Raw genomic sequence first — 25,134 nt, forward strand, 5'->3', positions numbered from 1 at the left:
TGGACAGTATATTGAGCGTACAGTGTCGGTCATAACGTCGTAGATTCACTTGCGTATGCACCGTAAATATTCAATAAATTTATAGTAGATATCGTTCACAACGGTATCCGATGTTGACTGACAGATCGCTCGGTAAGAACGGACTTTATACGGTGAAACGACCGTGAAACAACCGTCATTCGACCGTGCTTTCACCGTGTCGCCGAAACCGCCAGGGTTATAACAATTAATCTACTTTAAATTACTAAATTTAATCAGCACAAACTATAGCAACGCAAAAATTTCGATCCTGACTTTTTTTCGATGGGCAAAGTGATCTGCCACAGACTAAATAATTCGAGAATGCATAGTAATCCTTCATTAGATGGGAAACTACAGTTAAAAAAAGATATTTCACAGCTTGCAACTACACCCGCCAGGATGCGCTGGAATTATTTTTACATAAACTGTAGCTTCAAGAGGATAGTTTGCTATAAAAAATGCAGCCAACGCGAGATTTAAGTTGGTACCAATTGTAAATTATAATTACAAAAAATACTAAAATCTCAACAAAAACAGTTTAACTGTAAAAAAATCGCGCCAAGTCCACGTTCATAAGACTATTAAGAAAAAAAATTTGTTTTTTTCTTTACAAAAAGATATAAAATAAAAAAATAAAAAAATCCAAGTAACCGATATGATTGTTTATGATTTTCGGAAATTAAAAAAAATTTTGTTGTAAATTTAAAAATTAAAAAAAATTTTTGGAACGTACTTGGTGTGCGTCATTGTGTATTTCAATTTTTTTAAAGTCTAGTAAATAGATTTTACGAATTTCATTAAAAGTAAAATATTTTGCAACTGCGTACACTAAATACGTTACAAAATTTTTTTTTTAATTTTTAAATTTACAACAAAATTTTTTTTAATTTCCGAAAATCATAAACAATCATATCGGTTACTTGGATTTTTTTATTTTTTTATTTTATATCTTTTTGTAAAGAAAAAAACAAATTTTTTTTCTTAATAGTCTTATGAACGTGGACTTGGCGCGATTTTTTTACAGTTAAACTGTTTTTGTTGAGATTATATTGACAAGCTGACAAAATCATCTAATCTTTGTGACATGTTGTTGTACAAACTATTGATACAGTGATGCGCAAAAATCATTAATTTGTTGAAATGAATAAAAAAAAGTCAATAATACAAAATGAATATGTATTTATTTTACGTTATACAAATTATTTTTGATATTTCAAAATAAAAAATTACAGCTCTCCTTAAACGTTCGAGGTTAGAGGCTGCCGATATGTTGTAGCTTGAATTTTGTGTATTAGTTCTTGACATTACTTTCAAATTAATAATCATTAAATTCATTGTAAATATCTAATATTATTGAGTTTTCATACTTCATTTAAAACAAAAATTTACATAGATGAAAAAATAATAAAAAATCAGCTTTTTTAAAGAGCACGTCTAACTAGAAAAGTTGAGAAATTTTACGCTCACGAGATTTTATTTCAATAAACTGAAGTAAACTTTTTTTTTTATTAATGAATATTTGATATTTTTCACAACTATTATTAAATTTTTTAATTCTTCAAATTATTTAAATTGTAAAAAAGCATTCGATTGCTAATAATACCATAAATAATTAAACAAATCTTAAAATAAAATAGTGTCAATAATTGGATTCCTGATAATAATCGATACTTTTATCTTATTGATAACTAGAAAAATATCTTATTGTTGTCATGTTTCGACTCAACGATAAGTCTAATTTATTTTCGTGGATTGCATTTTCGATTTGGCTACTATTAATAATTTTTTATCGACTAGAAAAATTTCTTTCTCCATTTAATTCCATTTAACTAGTAAATAATTTACTTTCAATATATAGTATAAAAGAATAATGTTAACTAAAAAGAATTGTTAATTTTTTTATGTCATACGTAATTAGGTAATTATCTTAGTATGATAGTATGAAATTTTATCAAAGAAGTGTAAATATTTATGATAATTATAATTTTAATAAAAATTTGGTACCTTATGCCAGTAAATTCTTATATATCTAATTAGTTTTTTAAAAAATCTAATTTATCTAACCCTATTTAAGCTTATTTTATTTTATTTTATTAAAAGACATTATTATTAAGAAAAAACATGAATTGATGAATTTTATTATAAAATATCAGAATTTTTTATTTTTCACTTCACTATATATTTTAACTTAGAGTAAAGTGTAATGAAATTTTAAAATTAAATAGAGTGTTAGTAATTGGCATTTTTATCTTTTGTTAGTAAAATTAATTATATTGAAATATGTAAGTTATAGTAGCAGTAATGAATAACTATTTTTTGTTTGTTATGAACAAGGTAATAAAAGGCAATACAAATACATATCTAGAATCGAAACACGAGCTCGAACCAGCAATTTGGGCGACGAAAATTCGATTCCTCCCGTACAGTTATCATTATCGTACCGTCTGTATGCGCGTCGAATTGTATGGATGCCCATGGAATGATGGTATTGTATCATACTCGATGCCACAGGGCGATAAACGGGGCAATTGGGAATTCTTCGATGCTACCTATGATGGATTTTGGGATGATGAATTGCAACGAGGCTTAGGACAACTTACGGACGGTCGTACCGGACCAGATGACTTCAAAATGGGATACTATGGTGATGATCGAAGTCAAGGATGGGTCGGATGGAGAAATGACACAAGAGCTGGACACCCACTCGATATTAAATTTGAATTTGATCGTGTCAGAGAGTTTTCAGCTGTTCATATCTTTTGCAATAATCAATTCACTAAAGATGTACAGGTAAATTTATGCATACATACGATAATTATATTTTATTTCATTTTTACTTCTCAGCACTTTAGATTATAAAATCTGTTTTGAAGGGAGAGCTCAAAATAATTATAAATTAGAAAGTATTCCGTAATTAATGAAGCATTTTATTGCTTCATAACATAACAAAATATCATCTATATTCAAAAAACAGGTTTTATGTTAATTATTTGTTTGTCTACTTGTCTATTTATTATTATTAAATTATATCTAACGTATTTTATTTTTATAAAGAATTCAATTTTTGGTATTATATATATTTTTTCTTCTTAATTACTTTTTTATGCTAATTAAACAAGTTATTGGTTTGATGACGTACAAATAAAAATGATCAAAAGTACCGTTTCAAATTTATCACTATGTTAAAATTAATAAACCGAAACTGTCCGATGTAAATTTATTGATCAGTAAATTAAATATATGTTAAATACCAGCTGAAATAAATATATTTTTTTTTATAAAAATAAACAATTCAAAAGATATTTTTCAAATTGTCAAATTTTTGATTTTTTTATAATTTTCTCAAAACATTTTTCTGAATGAAAAATTACTTTTTTCTTTTTTAGATATTGTATTTTTAATGAAGTAAGGAAAAAATAAATATGCGATTGTTAAAAAAAAATTCCAAATTTCATTTCAATTGGTTGAAGTATTGCGAACCGTGAAACTAAATATTTACCAAATTGACATTTTTTAAAATTATAGTTTTGATGAACTTTAAGAAGAAATTTTTTTTTAATCTATTAGTTTTTTTTTTTTTTTTTTTTTAGTACGTAAATAGGTATAATATATATCGATACTGTCATTCTAATACGTCGTATCCCACATTTAGAAAATTTTACAGCAGACGGTAAAAACAGTTCATTTTTAACATTGATTAAATGGGATTCAACGGATGAAAATATTTATTTAAAAATAGTAATTAAACTATTTGACCTTTAAATTTTTAATATGACTTGAATAATATTGTTGTGATTCTATTTTTCAAAAAAAGTAAATTTGTCAAATTTTGTGGGATACGACGTATTAGAATGACAGTATCGATATATAAATGCCTATTTATTAATATTATACTTACTATGTAAATTGTACTTATGACCCTTAAAAAACACTTGTTCTAGGGCTGCTTAATTTAATACATAAATAAATAAATATAATACAGCCATTAAAATCAATAAATGATACTGAAATCAACTGATATATTCTGACAATTTTTTTTATTTTTATTAAAAATCGATGATAAAAAAACAATATTTAATAAAAATGTATGCTTGTAATCCTTATAAATTTCTAAATATGAAATTTTTTTATAATATGTGGGAGTACTTTTCTACTCTCGAAAATTTTGCGTCAACCACCGTACTCTTTGGGCCATAAAATCCCTTCCCCGGCATTCAAAGGGCTCATGACGTCACGGGACCCCAAGAACAACGCTGTGTTAGCAAAGGCTAACACCCTCAAGAGTCAAGGGGCACGAGGCAGATTTTCCTCAGCCTCTGAGATACACACATCTACGTGTTACTACACTTATCATTTTTTCCTTTACTTAACGTATCGTATTATTGTAACCGCGGAGTACCATCTTGACATTAATACTTATACACGAACTTAATCTATTGTATCGTTTTACTGATAACTATATTCTACGGGATTGATTAATTATTGTGAAACTTTATTAACTTCATTCGAATATTGTAAAGAGTATAGTTATAACTTGAATAAATTATTAAACTAAAGAAATAGATTGCTACAAATGATCAAAAAAATTGACAAATGTCTGTTAATTTTAATATCATATTAATAAACCAAAACTAATCAATTATTTTTTTTTGTATTTCAGGTTTTTTCCGAAGTAAATATATCATTCAGCATTGGTGGAAAATGGTATATAAGTGATCCAATAATTTATGCGTACATAGAAGATAAAATATTTGAAACTCCACGAAATGTGTCAATAAAACTTCACCATCGCATTGGTAGATTCATAAAATTACGATTTACTTTAGCGGCCAAGTGGCTTATGATAAGTGAGATCACTTTTGATTCTGGTGAGTCACATTGTGTATTTCATTTGATATCATTCTTTATCATTAAGTTATTTTTTTTATCTCATTTACCGAGTTATAACCCAAATAACGTTCGACACAGCGGCTTAGCCAACGAAAAAAATAAAATAAATAGAATAGAAAAAAATAAAATAAAATAAAATAAATAATCAATTCCACTTATGTTTTATCGTATCACTGTTGACAGACATAGCCCATGGGAATTTTACGCCAGAATCTCCCCCCTCGACCGAGTCACCACGTACAAAGAACCAAAGTACCTCAAAAGATATTCCACTGCAAGCGGAAATTCCTATCTCAACGGCTAAACAGGACGATCCAACGTATATGGCTGTTATAATCGGTGTACTGACAGCTGTAATACTTTTATTAGCTGTTGCAATATTTTTCATCGTATCGCATCATCGGCAAAGGAAGAACTTTGCCAGTTCTCTTGATGCTAAAGAATCAATACCTTCTGGTAATCATCAACATTTATCACCAGAATCAGCTTACGGTACAACTGGAGAAAAAGATTCGTCATTAATGACGTACAGAGTTGAAGATTTTGATGATCGTTATGCTGGTGCTAAATTAACAACGTTACCGCGTGATTTAAATGATCGTTTACTCGGTGATGTTAGATTAGATGAATACCAGGAACCGTTTCATGAAAATAAATATCGAGAACCATCGCAAGCTACTTATTATGGTTATAGTACCGTTGTTATTGACAATAAGGATTTGCATGATAATATTGAATGCTCAGGTAATATACTTTAATATACTTTTTATTAATATCAAATTTCATATCCATAGTTGTTAAATTATATAAACAAAACCAAATGATACTCTTATCTAATAATCTCTTTTTTAACTATATAGATCCCACATATGATTATGCGGTTCCAATACCAGTACCTAGTACCAGTAGCGAGCATGAAAGTGTCTTTTCGAAAACATCGTCGAGAGGTAGCGCTAAGGTAAACAAATTTTTTTTATTACTATCGTAATTTGTTATCTCGAGAAGAAATTTTTTTTTTTTGAATCATTTTTTTGTCGTGATCTTAATAAAAGTATCTTTATTACCAAGTATATACATATACATTTATTTATATATACATAGAAAATCTCAAGTTGATTTCAAGCGGTGGTAAATTAAATAAATTGGTATTCCAGGCATGTTTGCAGAGTTTTTTTCCACCGCCACCGCCACCGATAAGCGTCCCACCAAGTCGGGGATCTAACAACGTAGTCTATTCAAGTTCTCCAAGCCCTCAACTAATCTCTGAGCGTGAACGGAGAGGAAGCAAACGTCGGGAGCACACGCACAATAGATACGCGTAAGAATATACTCGCATTGTGTACTGCATATGATATGCAACTTTTTTAATCTGATGGGTTTTAATATCACTTTCACGAATTCATACAGTATTTATATTTATTATATTCATATTTGTGTTTTCGTAGATGTGAATTTTTTTATTATTAAATTCATCTCTTCATCTCTTTATGAGTTGCAAATAGTGTCAGTTAATGTCGGATAAATATTTAAATATATTGTACACATTATATAATATAATATAATATTATATTAACATAAACATAAAAACGTACATACTATATATAGGATCGATTTGTTAAATTCTTTTTTTGCTATTAGTAATTAACAAATCGACTGCCACGCTATAAGACTGAAGCTATATAAATTGCGAAATTTAAGAACAACAAAATAACAGACTAAACGTGTTTGGCTTTGTATGAATTTTTGTGCTCCAAGATAAAAAAAAAACATTCAAACAAACACGGATAATAATGTACTGTATTATATTTTTTTTTTACTTCTACTTTATTTTTTTCTATACAGCAATTTTAAATATAGAACATATTTGTAACCAATTATAATTATTGTAACTTAATGACCAATTGTAGACGTTAAGTGTAATTAAAATAGGTGAAATTTCTTATGTTATTTCTCTATTTCTAAAAAAGAAACCGACATCGCCTTCAACGCAACGAGTAAATAAAAAATAATAAGAATAAAATTTTAAAATAAATAATTTAAAATAAAAAGTGAACAAAGAAGAAATAATAAAAATAATTTTTATGAGAATTGACAATACAGGGATAAACCAACAATAAAAATATCATGTATGTAAAAAAAAAACCCGATGACGATTGTGATATAGATAAAAAAAAAAAAAAAAAAAAAAAAGAGACAAGAAATGAAAGAAATAAAATTATTGCTAAAAAATTAATTAAAATTTAAAGTTATAACCACATCGCGAATCATGAAAAAAATAAGAAATGATAATTTTCTTATTAATAATATAATATGAGGTTTACCATTTATAGATACTCGATTCATCGAAGCTTTGTTGGCTTATTACTATGTATTATTACGACGTCTATACTTTTATATAACAACGATTAAAAAAAAAAAAATGAGCAGCGATTATGGTTGATTTTTGACTTACTGTTTATGTCGTTGAAAAAAAAAAAATTATAAGCGATAAATATATATGGATGAAAAATTTTCTACAGTCGCGTATAACTTTACGAATGGAAGCAGTTCAAGTGACGGAAGTTACCACTACTCTCTAAAAGTGGGATTATGATTTTTAAGTGCGTGATAAAAAAAAGGGTCACAATACGAATATTGTTGTTAAATGGAAACTTCCATTTCTGAGCTATTACTGTGCATGTATTCGTTGACGAAAACAAATGCATTACTTTATTTTAAAAAAAATTTTAAGCCTCTATTTTATTCAACTGGAAATCTATAAACGATTAATATTTTTTTGTCTCTTTAGATCTCTTTTTTCGTAGAGTTTTATATCGAGAATTTAGTGTAAAATACACAATAAAAAAACGGCAAATGTCAATTTTTATGATGCGTACTGGACGATCAAATACACTTTATGTAATCTTATAAAATATAGATTGCTAAAAATTAATATAAAATTTACAAGTCGTAATGGAAATACACTTCTCGATATTTTATTTGTACGAAATAACACTAAATAAAAAAAAAAAAAAAATAATTAATGAGTGAAAAATAGCATATGATACGAGAATCTGGTGGGGATTTGTACCTGTTCAGAATTTTTGCTAAGAAAACATTCTGTATTTTTTTGATTAATTTTTTTTATTTAATGATTCAATTTTCTCGCAATTTAATAGTATTATTTGCTCCTTTTACAAGCATACAATTTTTATTTATTTAAACATATTAAAAAAATTTAAGTATTCTATAAGCAAAACATTATGATTTGAATTATTGGATAAACTTTTGGTAATTGTTTAGTTTTATGATCCACAATACTTCAGTCCATAAACATGATATTTATAATTTTTATGAGTAATCACGTATTTTTTGTTTCGGAAATTCATCAAAAATAAAATAATTTAAAAAAAATTTTTAATATAGCCAATTTTTTTCATAAATTTTGATCATTATTATCGCAATTCCGCTGTAAAAAAATTAATAAAAAATGTTTAACAATTTCAATATTTTATACCAAAAAAACCAAATGACCGTAAAGCTAAACAATTACGAAAATTTGTAGTTGCTTTTAGTTTTTAAGCTTCTGGTAAGCGTTATTTAAACATAACATGGCTTCTAGATAATCACGTTATTAAATTCTTAATGTCGTTTCAAAGGGAATTTTTCAGGAAAATACAAAATTATTATAAATAAAAAAATTAAAAAAAAAAAAGAAGAAATAAATGCTTTGCTTTTTATCTTTATCGTTGAAGTAGAAAAGATTTATAATATGTATTTAGAAAGAGAATTTTTACGCTGACGTTATTATAAACTATTATATGATATCGAACTCAGCAATACTACCTATATATACAATTTATTGTTAGAATCTTTTTAATAAAAAAAATAATATTAAGAATAAAAGAAAAAACACACATGAGCTGATATGATAATCAATTAATTGTCGATGTTAGTTACTGCGAATTTTGTATTAGGAAGAAATAGTAACGAAAAAAAAGTTTTATATATTTAAAAAAAATGTTAATTCTTTTAAAAAATAATAAATAGACTCGCTAATAAAAATAATAATAAAAATTATGATTACTAGTAACTTGCGATAAAATGACAAAAAAATATTAATTTTTTTGATCTATTTTCATTTACAAAAAAAAACATAATCGAATGATAAATTTAGAAAAATATTAAAAGAATAAATCTTGCATTAATGGACTATTTTAAACGATATACAATCATTATAAGATAATAAATAGGAGCATTTAGGTGTAATTAATAATAACGAGTAGAGTAGAGTATCACAAAAAAAAAAAAAAAAGACAAATCCTTGAAAATTATTAAAATTTTTAATTTCGTTTTCTTGAATTTGCCTTGTATTTCTGGACTGGAACGTCCCACCTGTAAATCTCAAAACTCAAATTGAATTTTAATACAACTTTAGATTTAGATTAAAAATCAACGACTCTCAATAAAAGAGAAAAAAAATATAAATATATATGTATGTATATATACGTATATATAAATATAAATATAAAAATATAAAAAGTGCGAAAATTTCTATGTAACTGCGCGAGTTATGTAATGTATGAATTTTTAACAAAAAAAAATCAAGTTTATTTATTTTATGTACATATGAATGTAATTTATAAAGTACCCAAGCGATAATAAAAAACTCAACTCCCTTTTTGTATATAATTGTATCATAAATTATATATTGAGTAACCACCAAGTGTAATTAATTAATGGTGCCCCACACGCACATGGAAATTCCACACCTACACAAATACACGTTTACAAAAAAAATTACAAACACAAAGTGAAATTATTATATACCAATAATAAATGTTTTCAAATAGCTAAATTATTTCTACAATATGTAATAATGGAATATATAGAATTTAAAGTTTGTTTATATTTTATTTATTCCCTTTTCTTATAAAATTTCCTTTGTAAGTTTTTAAGATCCTCATTGAAACAGTATCTTTATTTAAATAGTGTAAGTATGAAATCAAAACGAGAGAAAATGATTAAATCTGATTATATGTAATTGGATCCAAACGGTAAGATAGATTCAGAATTTAATTTTGGTAGGATCCAGCTATATATGGGAAGATATCATTATATTTTACTATATGTGATTATATATAATACCATATGATTATAATAATAATAACAATAATTTGAATCATTTAAATATATAATTTAAAAATACAAATGCTGAATTTGTAATAGTTTTATTGACTTATAGGTACAATCTAATTGTTTATTGATTTTATAAATTATTTTTAATATCCATGTGTGTAATAAAAAAGGTCATATTGAATTTTATATAATTTTATAAATTTATGTACAATTAAGTGACTTAAATAGAAAACTTGCGAATTTTTATCCAAAATTATTTTTTCCTAAATCTAGAAAACATTTTTTGAACAAGTTACTGTGAGAAAAATTTTTATTTCTTCAGCTAAGAAATAAAATTGTTCAAAATTTACAACAAATTAACTCCTTATCATTACATTGCTTATTTTTTTTAAAAGAAATTTTTTCTCTCAGTATAATGAAAATTGGATCGATCCATTTCTTCTTGCGGTAAACAAAACTTATCTATTATTGAGAGGGTTTGGTTTTCAGCTAATTTTTTTTTATCTAAAAATAATAATAAAAATGAAAGAATATCGGGAGTTATTAATAAAATCAGATTTGTTTGACTAGAAATGATTAATGAAAATTTAAATTATTCGTGGACTCAGGTCGCACATTTTCGTCCACAATCACTCTATCGCTTTTTTACTCAAACACAACTGCATGAGTAAAGCATATGGATGATATAATGTAGAATATAGAATACACTCAACTAGTAATAGAATGAAAGGATATAAAACTGAATAGAAATAAAAAACATAAAAGAGAATCTATGTTTGTTCGATGAAATCAATGGAGCAGAGGTGAAAAAAAACTATCGTAAAAAAAGATAATAAAGAATAAAAGTGAAGGGAAAGTTGAAAGGCATAGGACCATAGGTACATTGGTACGTATGTACGTCTGAGGGAAAAAGATCGACATCTGGCGCTTACCGGAGTTCCCTATGTCGCCACAGGTCAGGGTGGCGTCGGGTACTTGTGTCCCTCAGAGGGTTGGTCGACCCTCACCAACCCTCAGTTTGTCTTGGAGTTGCGAATGATATGCATTGTCACTAACAATTTTATCGATCGTATTTAATTTTCTCGCAGTATACTCTACACTCCGTCCCACTAGAATCAGTATAAATTATCGCGAATAACAGTTTATTAAATCTTTCATTTATCAACATGATATATTGTCATTATCTTTTTAACATTGTCAATTATAATTTATAGACTGTTAAATAGAATTATACTACCGTTAATAAATTATTAAATATTTTTAAAAATGATTTTTTGATAATCAATTAAAATAATTAATGTTTTGACATTATTTAAATTCAATCACAGTCTAAAGAGCCAATCTTTTCTTATTTGACAGTGCGTGCTTGTGATTCTTCTATCGTTAGATGGAGCAAACTGGGGCATGCAAATTCAATAATGAAAGCTTATTAAAAAAGTAAGCTCATTAAATAACATTATTTTTTCACTTTATTTATAGAATATTAATTAGTTTTATTTTTTACATGCTTTCTTTATTTTACTCATTTTGTTTTTATTATTTTTCTTAATTTAATTAATACTGCTGTGTACTCTTTGATGATTATTAATCAAATATTTGCGAAAAATTTATTAATCAATATTGGATAAATATTATGATAGCATATATTTATCATTTCGAATTCACGTTTAATTTTAATTAAAATTAATATTATGAGAAATAGACCAAGGATTATGTAAAAAATTAATAATACTTTTGTTTATTTTGGTGCCAATAAACACTAATTGCTTTTGAAAAAGGAAAAAACATTTCTGTAAAAGAAAATTTAAGGGATCGGAACTGAAAGGATACAAAAAAAGGACACTTTTTTTTTAATGTAAGCTTTCTGAAAGAATAAAATTAGCTGAACTAAACCAGTGTTTACGCGAGAAAATTACTTTGTTTCACACCCTTTTTGTCTAATCCCTTCAATTATTTTGATGAAACAGACTGGAAATTAATGCATTAATTTAATGAATATATGTATCTTTTTTTTTTCTAAATTTACAGTGTTATTATTGTTTGTTTTTTAATATAGTTATATAATGAGAGATATTTTACTATTACTTTTTTTAGAACTTTGAAATTAAACCAAAATTGATACTTAAAAATTTTTAGAATTTTCTCAACAATGAAATTAAAATTAAAAAAAATGTATTTTCAGAAATTTTGAAAATTTTAAATGCAATTAGGAAAATAATAGTTTAGAACTGATTTAAAAGTTTAATAAAATAAAAAATTCGTCTGATGTTTGCTAATTTCAGTTTTAAGAATTTATTTATTTACTTAAGGAGGATTTATTATATTAGGAGGTCCAACAGAAATGAATCCGATTGCAAGACTAACACTTTTTAAAATTTGTTATAACTAGTAAAAAATAATTACAATTTGTGCATTTACATATTAGTGTAAGCAAGTATATACTTAGATGAAATATATTTCTATAATAATAATAGGCTTGATGTAAGTATTAATAGTAAAATTAATTGTGAATATATCACAATATAATTAATATATCACAGAAAGAGAGTCCAATAATAAAAAATTTAAAAGATAAGAGCATGCAAAATAAAAATAAAAATATTAATTGCTGTAATGTATGAGCCCAGCAGGACTGCGATATAATATTTCAGATTGAAATTTTGAATTTTGTGTAAAGTTATACTTCATTAATTGGATAGAGATTATGGTGACAAATTAATATTCCATAAATAATTTTAATATTGTTATTATTATTATTTTGTTTCAGATTAAACGATAATAAGGTAGACTTTATGTCAGTAAGAAAGATTATAATAGTGAGAGAACCCCGTAAAACGGAACTACGATGAAAATCTCACGCTTCTGTGACGTTGTCTCATTAATTATTCAGCGATTTTTCATGTGTCTTTTTTGTATTGCCTCAACAGCACGCAGTATAGATCTTTGTGAGTGATTTTATTTTTTGTTCTTACCACTATACTAGTCATTTATATCATTATAATACTACACCATATACATATGTTAGATTTATTTTGCTGTATAAGTAAATTCTTCTTATTAAAAATATTTCTTGATTAACTTCCAACAAGTTCATAAATATTATAAGGGGGAGAATATACTATGATACTTGAAGTAATTTATTTATGAATGAATATGTAAAAAAAATTAACGTTAATAAAAATTAATTAATTATTTATCAAATAAATTTTTTATAATTTTAAAAGAATAAAAATATGAAAAATTTCTTTTAGCACAATGTATAAATCCATTAGGAATGGAATCCGGGGCAATCTCAGATGCAGACATTACTGCAAGTTCTAGTTTCGATAGTGGAAATGTGGGACCCCGTCAATCAAGGTCTAAAAATCAATATTTTAATTAAAAATAAAATTTATTTATTAATTATTTTACAAGTAACATACCTAGTAATAAAAGATTGAATAATGAAATGTTGTAATTTCTGTATGCATTAACAGACTCAGGACCGAAAATCATGGAGGAGCCTGGTGTCCTAAAGACGAAATTACCAGTGAGCCTCGTGAATGGCTTGAAATCGATTTGCATTCTGTACATGTGATCACTGGTACAAATACTCAAGGCCGTTTTGGAAATGGATTGGGAGTTGAGTACGCAGAGGGTTATTTGTTAGAATATTGGCGCCCGCGGCTCGGTAAATGGGTACGGTACAGAGACATCAAAGGAAAGGAGGTAAAAGCTTCAATAAATCTTTTCTTTAAATACCTACTTATCTATTTAAAGCTTATTTCTTTCATTTATTATTTATTCAATATTTTATTTCATCTTTTGTAATTTTTTTGTACCAACATTCAATGTACTTAGAATTCAAAAAAAAATTTTTTATAATTATGTTTAATTTTATATAATTAAAGATATTTTTATGATTTTAAATAATATTTTTATTATATATTAATATATTAGTTTTTACCACCGGTCTTACACTGAAAAAAAACAACTCATAAAAAATTTTTATTCGAGATTGCACTTTTGTTTTAAGTTATTCAGTTTTTTTAATTCCAGAAATGAACTCTTGAATCAATAAATTAAAACTCTTGGATGAGCAGAAAATTCTTCAGTAGAATTCTACTTCAACGAAGTACTTTACTGTTTTCAAACAAGATAAATACATACTTTGTCCAACAGTTTCTTTTTCTTGGATTAAGATACGCGGTAACGTTCAGTTAAGATATTATCGAATTATTTCAAGAATATCGTTAAAACTAGAAATTCACATATTTCGGGTACTTTCGGTGTAAAAAAAAAATCTTTAATACGTTTCAGAATATGTTGAAGTAAAAATTTCCTTTTTCTTTAACGATTTTTTTGCTATTTTTAATGAAGAAACTTGTTCTTGAACCAAGAATATAAAGTTCGTTAAAGAAAATAAAATTATTGTTAATTTTCGAGAATTGTTCTTGGATGAAAAATTCGATTATATTATTCAAAATTAATATACTCTTGAATAAAGGGGTAATTTTTATTAACGGAAGATATTCGTATTTTAAGTCACGATGACAAGATTAAACACAAAAAATTAGGAAAACGGTTGACCCTGAAAGCCATCCCTGCAACTTCCCGCCAATTCTATACCTAAACGCTTGAAATTGCACTTATGACGTTTTTGAGCTCTTCGAGCTCATAAATACAATTTGTGTAATATTTTGAGCTCTCCGAGCTCAAAAAAATAGCTTTTGTATGCTTTTGAGCCCTTCGACCTCAAAAGTTTGATAGAAGTTTGATAAAACATTATTTTTTGAATTTTCAAATCGCAATAACTTTTGAATGAATGAACCGATTTTCACGCGGTTGGTGGTATTCGACGCAGTTTTCTAAGCTTCATGAAGAATCTTCAAGTTTAAATTGACAGAGCGAAAAATTTTGGAGTAATTCCGAAAAAACACTTTTCGGTTTTCTTTCGTCAACGATAACTCACGAACGAATCAACCGATTTTGACCGGGCTGGTGGTGATCGACGGGGTTTTTTAATGTTAAGAGCTGATTAGTTTTTGGAATTGATCGGTAAAGCCGTTTAAAAGTTATTCCAAAAAAACCACTTTTGAAAAAATTTTTTTTTGTAGTTTTTTTGCGATTTCTCAAAATCTACCGGCCCGAATCGTTCCAAAATATATACAAAATCTAAGTTTGGTCAAGCCCTTTCGAATGGGACCAACCGCGATCAAATCAGTCAAGCCGTTCAAAAGTTATAAGAGGTTTACATACATCCACACACACACACATACACACCCACCCACCCACACACACACACACGCACACACACACATATATATATACAGACATACATACACCATCGCGAGAATAGTCAGGGAAGCTTCCTAGGACCTCGAAACGTCGAGATTCGATGAAAACTCGATTTTCGTAAAACGGGGTGAAAACAATAACTTCCCGATTTTTGAAAATCTTCGATTTTCTTAGCGGGAAGTTAAAAATTCTTGAAGCAATAATCGGTTGTTGTAAAAATAAGTTTTTTGGAAAGATTATTTTTCTTAAGTTATGATAGTTTTTTTATCAGTGTGTATGTATTTCAATGATTATTATTAGATAAATTTTGTAGAATAATAAAATTTTATTATTTTTCAGATCCTTAAAGGAAATACAAATACCTATTTAGAGAACAAGCATGAATTAGATCCACCATTGTGGGCAAGTAAAATAAGATTTTTCCCCTACAGTAATCATCGGCGAACTGTTTGTATGCGAGTTGAGTTATACGGGTGTCTTTGGACGGGTAATTTGAATTTAGTACTTCAATTATATATTTTAAATTACATAATTATATACTTATTGTTAAAAAAAAAAAAAAAAACTGAGCAAATTTTATTGCTATTAAGTTTAATGAAGTGGTTATGGTTATTAAATTAATAATTACAGATGGTATAGTGGCTTACTCGATGCCCCAAGGCGACACGAGAGGAAATGAATGGGAGTTCTTTGATGCAAGTTACGATGGCCACTGGGATGGGGAATTACGTCGTGGTTTAGGACAATTAGTTGATAGCAAAATTGGACCGGATAATTTTAAAATGGGATACTATGATTCTGCTCGTAGTCAAGGATGGGTCGCTTGGAGAAACGATACTCGTGCCAATGAACCTATCGAAATAAAATTTGAATTCGATACTGTACGAGAATTTGCTGCGGTTCATCTTTACTGTAATAATCAATTCAGTAGAGATGTACAAGTATGAAAACAATTATTTTATTTTTTATATTATTATATTTATTTTAATATTTTCATTTTTAAATAATTAGATTGGATAAGAAGATTCGTAGATTTTTTCATGACTTTTAGATGTTTTCTAAAAATTGACTTGTAGCATTGGAAAATTAAATTTTTAATTATCACAATAGTTACAATAAATCTGGTAATTTTTCGCATCAAGTACGCATTCAACATATTTATTTAATTTGAAATTCAAGAAGAAAAGCGTATTTTTTTAAACTAACTTTCTCTTCCTGTGAGTTTTTATTATTTTCGTTAATTTTGGTTTTTTACAATTAAAATTGTTTAATGCATATTTTGAATGTAATGGTGGAATCATTAAAATTAATAATTTGTCTCTGCAGAAAGTTAGTTCAGTTTCTAATTTATATTGATAATGTTTTCAGGTATTTTCGCAAGTAGATGTGTTATTCAGTATTGGAGGAACTTATTTCAGTGGTGAACCGATTGTTTATACATACATGGAGGATAAAATATTCGAAACTTCACGTAATATTACAATTAAACTTCACCACCGTGTTGGAAAATTCATAATATTACGTCTCCACTTTTCATCAAAATGGATTATGCTTAGCGAAGTTATATTTGATTCTGGTAAATATATATTGACAACTGTAAATTGAATATCAGTTAAATTGATAATTATTTTAGTATTTTCAGTTGCAAGAGAATAATTATAGAACTTATTCATATGGAATTCTACGACATAAACGGTTTTTTGTTTTTTTTTATTTGTTTAAAGTCGCATAAACTATTAAGGTCATGAGCGACCACGGTAGGAAGTAAACTTTTGTGGTTGGAATCGTTATATTTTTTTTAGTATTAATTCGAATTATATAATAATATTCAATTTTTAATAATTTTGGTCGTGAGAGGTGTTAAGTAAACGTAATTTAATGGTAATTTATCATTTTAATAATTTACAATTTTATCTGCTTTTTTGCTGGTCTGAACAATAATACTCTCAGAAAAATAAAAAAACGAAAAAATTTCATAGTTTTTTTGTGTATTTTAAAAAACTGTATATATTATTATAAAAAATAGTAACGTTGAGCTTTAATTGGACTGATAAAACCATTTCTTTCAAATGTGCTTATTTTGGAATAACTTTTAAACGGCTTTACCGATCGGTCGGTTGATCCGTTCGTGAGTTATCGTTATCGAAAAAATTTGGAAACAGTGAATCTTTCAAATTTCTCCAAAATTTTCGGTCTGATCAATTTGTGTTTAAAAGTAAATCATAGGATTAAAAAAACTGCGTTGAATGCTACCAACCGTGTGAAAATCGGTTTATTCATTCAAAAGTAATGGCAGTTAATAAAAAATTTGAAGAATAGTATTTTATTAAACTTCTAGCTTGAAGAGCTCAAAAGCATAGAATAGCTAATTTTTTGAACTCGAAGAACTTAAAAATGTCATAAGTACAATTTTAAGCGTTTAATTAGGGAATTAGCGGGACGTTGCAGGGATGGCCTTTATTAGGGTTAACCGTTTTCCTAATTTTTTTTCATTTAAACTAGGCAAAGTAGATAGATAGATAAGTGTTTTATTTGTATCACAAAAATTATGTGTTTTACAAAGAATAGAATTTTAAATATATTAAATATTTAAAGCTATGTGTTTATAAAACTACAGTAGTTTTTTAAACTTTGAATTTCTATAAGATAATATAAATGAGTATGGTCATATACATATACTTCGTACGTGTTTATGTGTTTGAGCACTCATACATTTAATAACCAATTTTATACCATCTCACAATATAAGCTCTCGACTATATTGAATCTATTTTCCACATTCTCTCTCTTTTCCTTATTTTATACATACAATACAATTCAATTTTAAATTTTTAAATTTTAATTTTTACTCATTTCAACGACATTCAATCTATACTTGTTATTGATACATTCCTGCTCTCTATTAAAATAGGCAAAGTATTTTTTTTTTAATTTTTTTAAATTGTTCTATTTTCGATAAACAATAAAAAAATAAGTGTATGTTAAAAAGACATCGAATCATATTGATTTTATCGCCAAAAATAACATGGTCCCCACTTTTACCCAAATACCAGAATTTTTACTTACTCGATTAATTTTTAAAGTGTCTTATAGGAAAAAATGATATTGAATTTTCATATAAATTTGCAGATATAGCTCACGGTAATTTTACACCAGAAGAATTTGTGACAACAGATTTATCATCACTGCCAGACGAGTTTTTCATAAACAATAAAAATGCAGTATCAGACAGTGAACTTCCAGTATTAACAGCCCAGCATGATGATCCTACATATATGGCAGTGGTAATTGGTGTTCTTACAGCAATAATTTTATTATTAGCTGTAGCGATATTTTTTATCGTATCACGGCATAGACAGCGTAAATGTTTTGCAAGTCCTGTAGCAGTAAAAGTTCCCTCGCATCTTGGGTCAACGTGTGCGACTGTTGAAAAAGGAGCCGCACTAATGGCTTACACATTAGAAGAAGACGAAGGGTAATATTTAATTACATTAAAAATAATGTGTTTATACAAGGTAATGAAAATGAATTTTGTAGACGATACGCTGGTGGTGGCACAACTTCAACATTACCGCGTGAACTTGACAATCGACTTTTAGACCTCGTTAAATTAGATGAGTACCAAGAGCCTTATCAAGCTCTTAAATATGCTCCGTACTACAGCTACAGCACTATTATTATGGAAATGAAGGATATGATGTTGAACAATATGGGCACTGGTATCAATTACGCTGCCGGTACGAGTACAGAGTACTGAGTGTTTGTGACCCAAACAGATATGATGAGCAATCAAGTTAATTAATTGTATAATTATTCAGTTCCAGAGGTCGTAACGGTCCCTCTTCTCAATCCCGAGGGCACCTTTTCAACACATGAAATTCCATCTAGTTCTGTTTCTAGTGTAAGTGCCAGCGACGATCAAGACAGTATTTTTTCTAAAACATCCTCGCGTAACAGTCGTATTGATGATAAAAAGGTTACACTTTTAATTTTATTTATTACGATAAATTTTAACTTTTAATAATTAACTTTCGACAATAAAGCTTAATATTATTTGTTCTGTTTTTTATTAGTCACCAACACAGCAAGAAGTTCTTGTAGCGCTGAAAAAACGACTGGAACAGTCAACAGTACCATTATTCCCACGGCACCGGCTACGAATGCTATCTAAACTTGCCGAGGGAGCATTTGGATCGGTATAATTATAAAAACTACTTTGTTTTTTTTTTTTTATTTTTGCATTAAATTGCGCTTATTTTATTTTATTTTTTTTTTTTATTTTGATAGGTCTATGTAGCTGAAGCTGAAGGGATTCCAGAGTATGGTACTAATTCTAATACACTTGGCAAAAGACTTGTCGCTGTAAAATTTTTACTGCCTGACGCCAGTGAAAAAGAAAAGTTAGTAGAAAAATTTACATTGTGATAATTATTAGGCGTAGACTGATAATAATATTAACTCAATTGAAGGAGAAACATTTTAAAACAAGAAAATCATTTTGAAGAATTAAATCATATTGAGTCAAACAGAAAAATTCTTGAATTTTTTTTTGTTTTGAGTAAATTTTGAGTTAAAAATTTTTTAACTTGATTCAACACAATGAAATTGATTGAAATGATCTTATTTGTTAAAATTTTTTTTTCTCTTGAATCAAGTTAATTTTTTTATCAGTCTAGGGTTAAAATCTTAATTATTAAATTTTTTTTAAGTTTTATTATAATAATAATAACAGTTTTATAAAAAAATTTGTTTTTATACTGACTTAGAATTTTTGAAATTTAAAAATTTATTTAAATGTGCTTAAGAAAAAATTGGGAAACCCAATTTTTGATAAATGTGAATATGATGACAATATAGAAAAGAAAATTAATTATTGAAATTAAAAAAAAAGGTATTGAATTTTTGACTTTAGTAACGGCATTTGCATTTGAAATTAATAAATATTTTTTTAGATTTAACAATTAATAAGCATCTGAGAAATTTACAAATTAGAACAAATTTAATATAATACTATAAAATTTTTTGTGATTAAAAATAAAAAAATTATGATTTTTAATAAACTCGTAAAAAATAATATAAAAATTTTCTTTGAAAAACTGTAAAAATTGCTATTTTCGAAACTTTTGACTTGAATTTACAAACTAAAATTTTTAATATCGTAAATTGATCAATTTACAGTCTTGCATGTGTTAAAAAATTAATAAGTTGATTTTTCGATTGTTTATTTAAAAGAATCTTTATTTATAACTTATTAAAAATATAGTAATCTATTCATTTAATTATTTTTAGACTCGACTTTCAACGTGATGTAAGAATTTTAGCGGCATTAGAAGATGTCAACATAGCTCGAGTTTTAGGAGTATGTTGTCGCGAAGAACCTTATTGTGTCGTAATGGAATATTTAGAACACGGTGATCTTTGTCAATTTTTAAAGACTCATATTACTGTCGAAGATGCACATTCAATGCCACATGGTGTGAAAACCCTTAGCTTTAACTGTCTTATTTATATGGCTGCCCAAATCGCATCAGGGATGCGATATTTAGAAAATTTAAATTTTGTTCATCGTGATTTAGCTACTAGGTTGGTTTAAATAATTTTGTAATAAGAATGTTCATTATAATAGTAAGAATAATAATAATAATAATAATAATAATAATAATAATAATAATAATAATAATTGTTACTTTGTTCGTAGGAATTGTTTAGTTGGTAAGGCGTATCTTATTAAAATTTCTGATTTTGGGACAGACAATGAATTATATGCTGGTGATTATTACCAAGTTAGTGATGGTGCATTATTACCAGTACGTTGGATGGCCTGGGAATGTGTTTTCTTGGTAAATAAAATTAATATTAACGGATGACAATATTTGTCACATAGTAAATAAATTTATTTTGAATTATTTACAGAGGAAATATACAACCAAAAGCGACGTTTGGGCCTTTGCGGTAACGCTTTGGGAAATTCTAAATCTTGGTCGACATGTGCCGTATGAAGATTTAACAGACGAAGAAGTTGTTGAAAATCTTGAACAATTGCATACCGAAAATGATAATTGTAATAGTGGTAGAAATGAAAATGATCCAAAAGTACGTGTGCTATTCGAATATTTACCAAAACCGAAAACATCTAGTAAAGATATTTATGATTTGATGTTGGAATGCTGGAGACGAGATGAAAATAGTCGTCCAACTTTCCGTGAAATATCACTATTTCTTCAGAGGAAAAATCTTGGCTATGCACCAACTTGTTAATAATATTTTTTTAAAATATGTTCGATATTTATGAATTGAACGATCACAAGGATGCATGATTAGAACTGTACCATAATTATAACAATTATTTTTAAGGATTAAAATAATAATAGTCATAAAAAGTACTTATTAAACATGCACTCAACGCATTTAAACGAAGCAAATAATTGAAAAATAGTGAATTAAAAAGAGAATACATAAAGTGGCGACAAAAAATTCACTATTTTTTTCGAATCATATATGAAGATATGATACTTTTTAATGTTTCAAGGGCCGTTTTCAAAAATTAGTCCGATAGAAAAATTTTTGGGAGTCACTCAAGATTTTTTTTTTATTTTTTTAAATCTCGAAGAATTTTTTTTTCTTAAAGTTGACATACTAGAAAATAAAGAGAATTAATTTTTTATGATTTTGAAATTTTCAAAAAATCTTGAACAATCCCAAAGAATTTTTGGATTTGACTGATTTTTGCGGAGGACTCCTAAAATATGATAAATTAACATACTTTTACAGACTTGAAAAAAAGTAGTTAGTTTTTCCACGACACTAATATAAATATCCATGGGTCATTCTACCAACAAATTGTTATTAAGCGTAACTCACCGTTTTTAATTTTATGGAGGTATTTTTTGCAAAAAAAAAAAAAAAAATGTTTAGTTTTATTTAACTTCTTAATGTTCGATCATACTTTTGCAAAGATTCAATAAAATTCTTGTATTTTGATTATTTATTTATTTATTTTGAAACGAAAATTACTTTGATAAAAAATAGAAACGTCACAAAAGATGATTGGAGTTTAGATTTGAACAACTTTTTTTTGATCGAATGACCCATGTAAATTTTTGCAAATGCGTAAAATTGTTGCGCAGATTAGTATGTAATTTTTTTTCAAACTGACATTCGTAATAAGTAAACTAAGAAATTTTATGACATAAGCTTCGGGAAATTAAATGATCGATAGAGATGATCGAGTTACATATCTTGTTTATAAATATTTTTTTTTTAATTGAAAACTAATACATAAAATATATATAAAGAACGTGAAGAAATAGCTCTGATGAAAATATATCGTTATTATAGTGTTAATTTATATGAAAAATTGCAATAAAGTTATTGTATTGTGATTTTAAAGACCGCAATAGCCGTAAATAATGTAAACTATAAAAACAAAAATATTTCTCAATGTTAAATTTTCAAAACTGTTTTGAATGGAAAAATTTGATTTCTTCATGTCACTATGATCAGAAAATCATGAGTGTTTACGTTAATGTTATCATCAATAACATAACTATGAATTTGTATATATTAGATGGGATCAACTATAAAAGTACCTTTCATAAATTATTATAATTCAGATTATACTAAAATATATCACAAAACAACGAAAAGTTAAAGATGATTATTTACAAAAATTATTCATATTGCAATTAAATTATTAAATTTTAACGATATTGTTATTTTGCTTGAAATAACTTTTAATTTAATAAAATCATTTTATAAACCGTGTCGTTAATTTAACTCGAATTTATTTAGGTAAATTTCGGAGAAGTCTAATTTTTTCGTTGTTTTATGGCTTTAGTAGATGTGTTTATATCTTTTTAAACTATTTGAGAAAGTAATATTAATATATTACAGTGGCTGTAAAAAGTAATTTTTCTATACTTAATTCTTATCAAGTAACTCTTAAGTACTAAAAAAAATCCTCTCAGAAAAACAGTTCGATCTCTTAATTCTACGAGAGGCTCATTGAGATTTCGTTTTCCCATTTAGATAACACGTAAAAAATTCTTTTTCTCTGAACAGAGCTACTTAATTTTTTTTTTAATTCTTAAAAACATGTTTTTGACGGAAGCCTAATATGTTTTTCTTTTTAATTTAAATCGATTTGATTTTGTAACTTGTATCTTCTTATTACTTATGCTGTGATTAGTTCGTCGAGTTGAATAATGACCGCACATACTTTTTTTTTCTCAATGAAGAAATCTACCTTCCACTAGTGTGATTTTACTTTTTAGATATTTTTCCTTCAATTGTTACACAAGACTAATAATAAGTTAACTTATTTCTGTAAATTTTGAGTTAACTTTAATTAATTTCTATCTTTCTCTCAGTTCTATAGCTTCTTTATGGATGACTCTATTTTCCATTTAATAATTCAACATTTTATGGTTGAAACATTATCATGTAAACGTATAGTAGGCTGTAAGGTAGTTGATAAGAACGTTGTAAAAATCGTGTTTTAAAGGAAAATATATACATATTGATATTTATCGTAGCACTCAATTAATGGCTTCATGCTTGAAACATCTACGTTACTAAAAAAAAATATAAGAAATAATAAAAAAAATCAACTAAATTAATTATTATATTCATTGAGTTTAATTACAGTTCCATGTAATTTTTATCATAATGATGAAGTAATTATAAAAAAAAAATTCAAAGTCAAAATAGAAGAAATATAAATTTAATTCAGCGATGAAAAGAGAATTGCGTTGATTATATCTTCCAACAATTTTTTTTAAAGTTATTTTGTTGTTAATAATTATTATTTCAGTTATTTTATTTTAATTTTGTGTGTACATGCATAAAAAAAAACTGTTTTAATTTAAAAAATCGAAAAAATAATTTTCGACAGACAACTTGCGAATTTTCATCCAAAATTGTTTTTTTCCAAATATAGAAAACTTTTTTTCAACAAGAAAGTTACTGGGAGAAAAAGTGTGATTTCTTCCACTAAGAAATAGAATTATTAAAAATTTTCAGCAAATTAATTTCTTATTACATTGCTCATTTTTTTTTTCAGTGTAATGAATTAAAAGGAAACAAAAACACTTGAAAAATCTAATAGGTTTTTTAAATACTATATATATATATATATATATATAACTAGCTGATACCCACCCGCTTCGCTGGGCATACAATAAAATTTTATGTTGTAACCTAGATGAAAAATATAAACAAAATGATTAATTTCAAAAAGATAATTAATATAAATTTTGAATTAGAGAAAAGTGATTGTTTATGATAACCGGTGTTAGCGAGTATTAAATATATGAGAAAAGTATTTTATTATTAATAATCAATCAATCAATGGGTCAGTTAGTCAGTAAATCTGTCATTAGACAGATTTCCGCATCACCCATGACGTACTGTGTAGTGAGATGCGTTCCCATTATAATAATGTTATCCTAAACATTTAGTCTAGACCGGATAGGTCAAATGGTAGAGTAGCCGACATGTCACCGGAAGGTTCTGGGTTCGAATCCCTGTCCGAGCTATCTGAATTTTTTCTCGCATATTCTGTAAACTCTTATTAAGAAGGTCCTTCCTATTTCTTTCTCAATCTCTTCCTCCTCAATTATTCTGTTACGTGAATGTTGGAACGATTCACGTAATAATTATCCGTAACTCCTATTCTTTTCCGCTTCATAGTATTATTTAATTTTAAAAATGTCAATAATTTTTTAATTTTAAAAATGTTAATAATAAAATACTTTTCTCATATATTTAATACTCGCTAACACCGGTCATCACAAACAATCACTTTTCTCTAATTCAAAATTTATATTC

The 25,134-nt window shown here is 26.7% G+C and overlaps 1 protein-coding gene across 1 annotated transcript in view; it reads left to right on the plus strand.

Annotated features, from left to right (window-relative positions):
* Positions 1 to 23,847, plus strand: part of LOC123267864 (discoidin domain-containing receptor 2-like) — a 47,766-nt gene extending 23,919 nt beyond the window's left edge. The window contains exons 5-24 of the mRNA XM_044732750.1: positions 2,356 to 2,811; positions 4,682 to 4,889; positions 5,095 to 5,655; positions 5,772 to 5,869; positions 6,066 to 6,229; positions 12,797 to 12,827; positions 12,872 to 12,974; positions 13,281 to 13,386; positions 13,506 to 13,737; positions 15,646 to 15,793; positions 15,937 to 16,247; positions 16,675 to 16,882; positions 18,436 to 18,781; positions 18,844 to 19,043; positions 19,125 to 19,282; positions 19,380 to 19,502; positions 19,594 to 19,706; positions 20,596 to 20,889; positions 21,005 to 21,146; positions 21,220 to 23,847. Coding sequence (XP_044588685.1) covers positions 2,356 to 2,811; positions 4,682 to 4,889; positions 5,095 to 5,655; positions 5,772 to 5,869; positions 6,066 to 6,229; positions 12,797 to 12,827; positions 12,872 to 12,974; positions 13,281 to 13,386; positions 13,506 to 13,737; positions 15,646 to 15,793; positions 15,937 to 16,247; positions 16,675 to 16,882; positions 18,436 to 18,781; positions 18,844 to 19,043; positions 19,125 to 19,282; positions 19,380 to 19,502; positions 19,594 to 19,706; positions 20,596 to 20,889; positions 21,005 to 21,146; positions 21,220 to 21,564 — 4,347 coding nt within the window. The 3' untranslated portion in view covers positions 21,565 to 23,847. The remainder of the gene's footprint in view (positions 1 to 2,355; positions 2,812 to 4,681; positions 4,890 to 5,094; positions 5,656 to 5,771; positions 5,870 to 6,065; positions 6,230 to 12,796; positions 12,828 to 12,871; positions 12,975 to 13,280; positions 13,387 to 13,505; positions 13,738 to 15,645; positions 15,794 to 15,936; positions 16,248 to 16,674; positions 16,883 to 18,435; positions 18,782 to 18,843; positions 19,044 to 19,124; positions 19,283 to 19,379; positions 19,503 to 19,593; positions 19,707 to 20,595; positions 20,890 to 21,004; positions 21,147 to 21,219) is intronic.
* Positions 23,848 to 25,134: the final 1,287 nt, after the last annotated feature.

The sequence above is a fragment of the Cotesia glomerata genome, linkage group LG6 (genome assembly GCF_020080835.1).
Source record: "Cotesia glomerata isolate CgM1 linkage group LG6, MPM_Cglom_v2.3, whole genome shotgun sequence".
In the NCBI taxonomy this organism is placed as follows: domain Eukaryota; kingdom Metazoa; phylum Arthropoda; class Insecta; order Hymenoptera; family Braconidae; genus Cotesia; species Cotesia glomerata.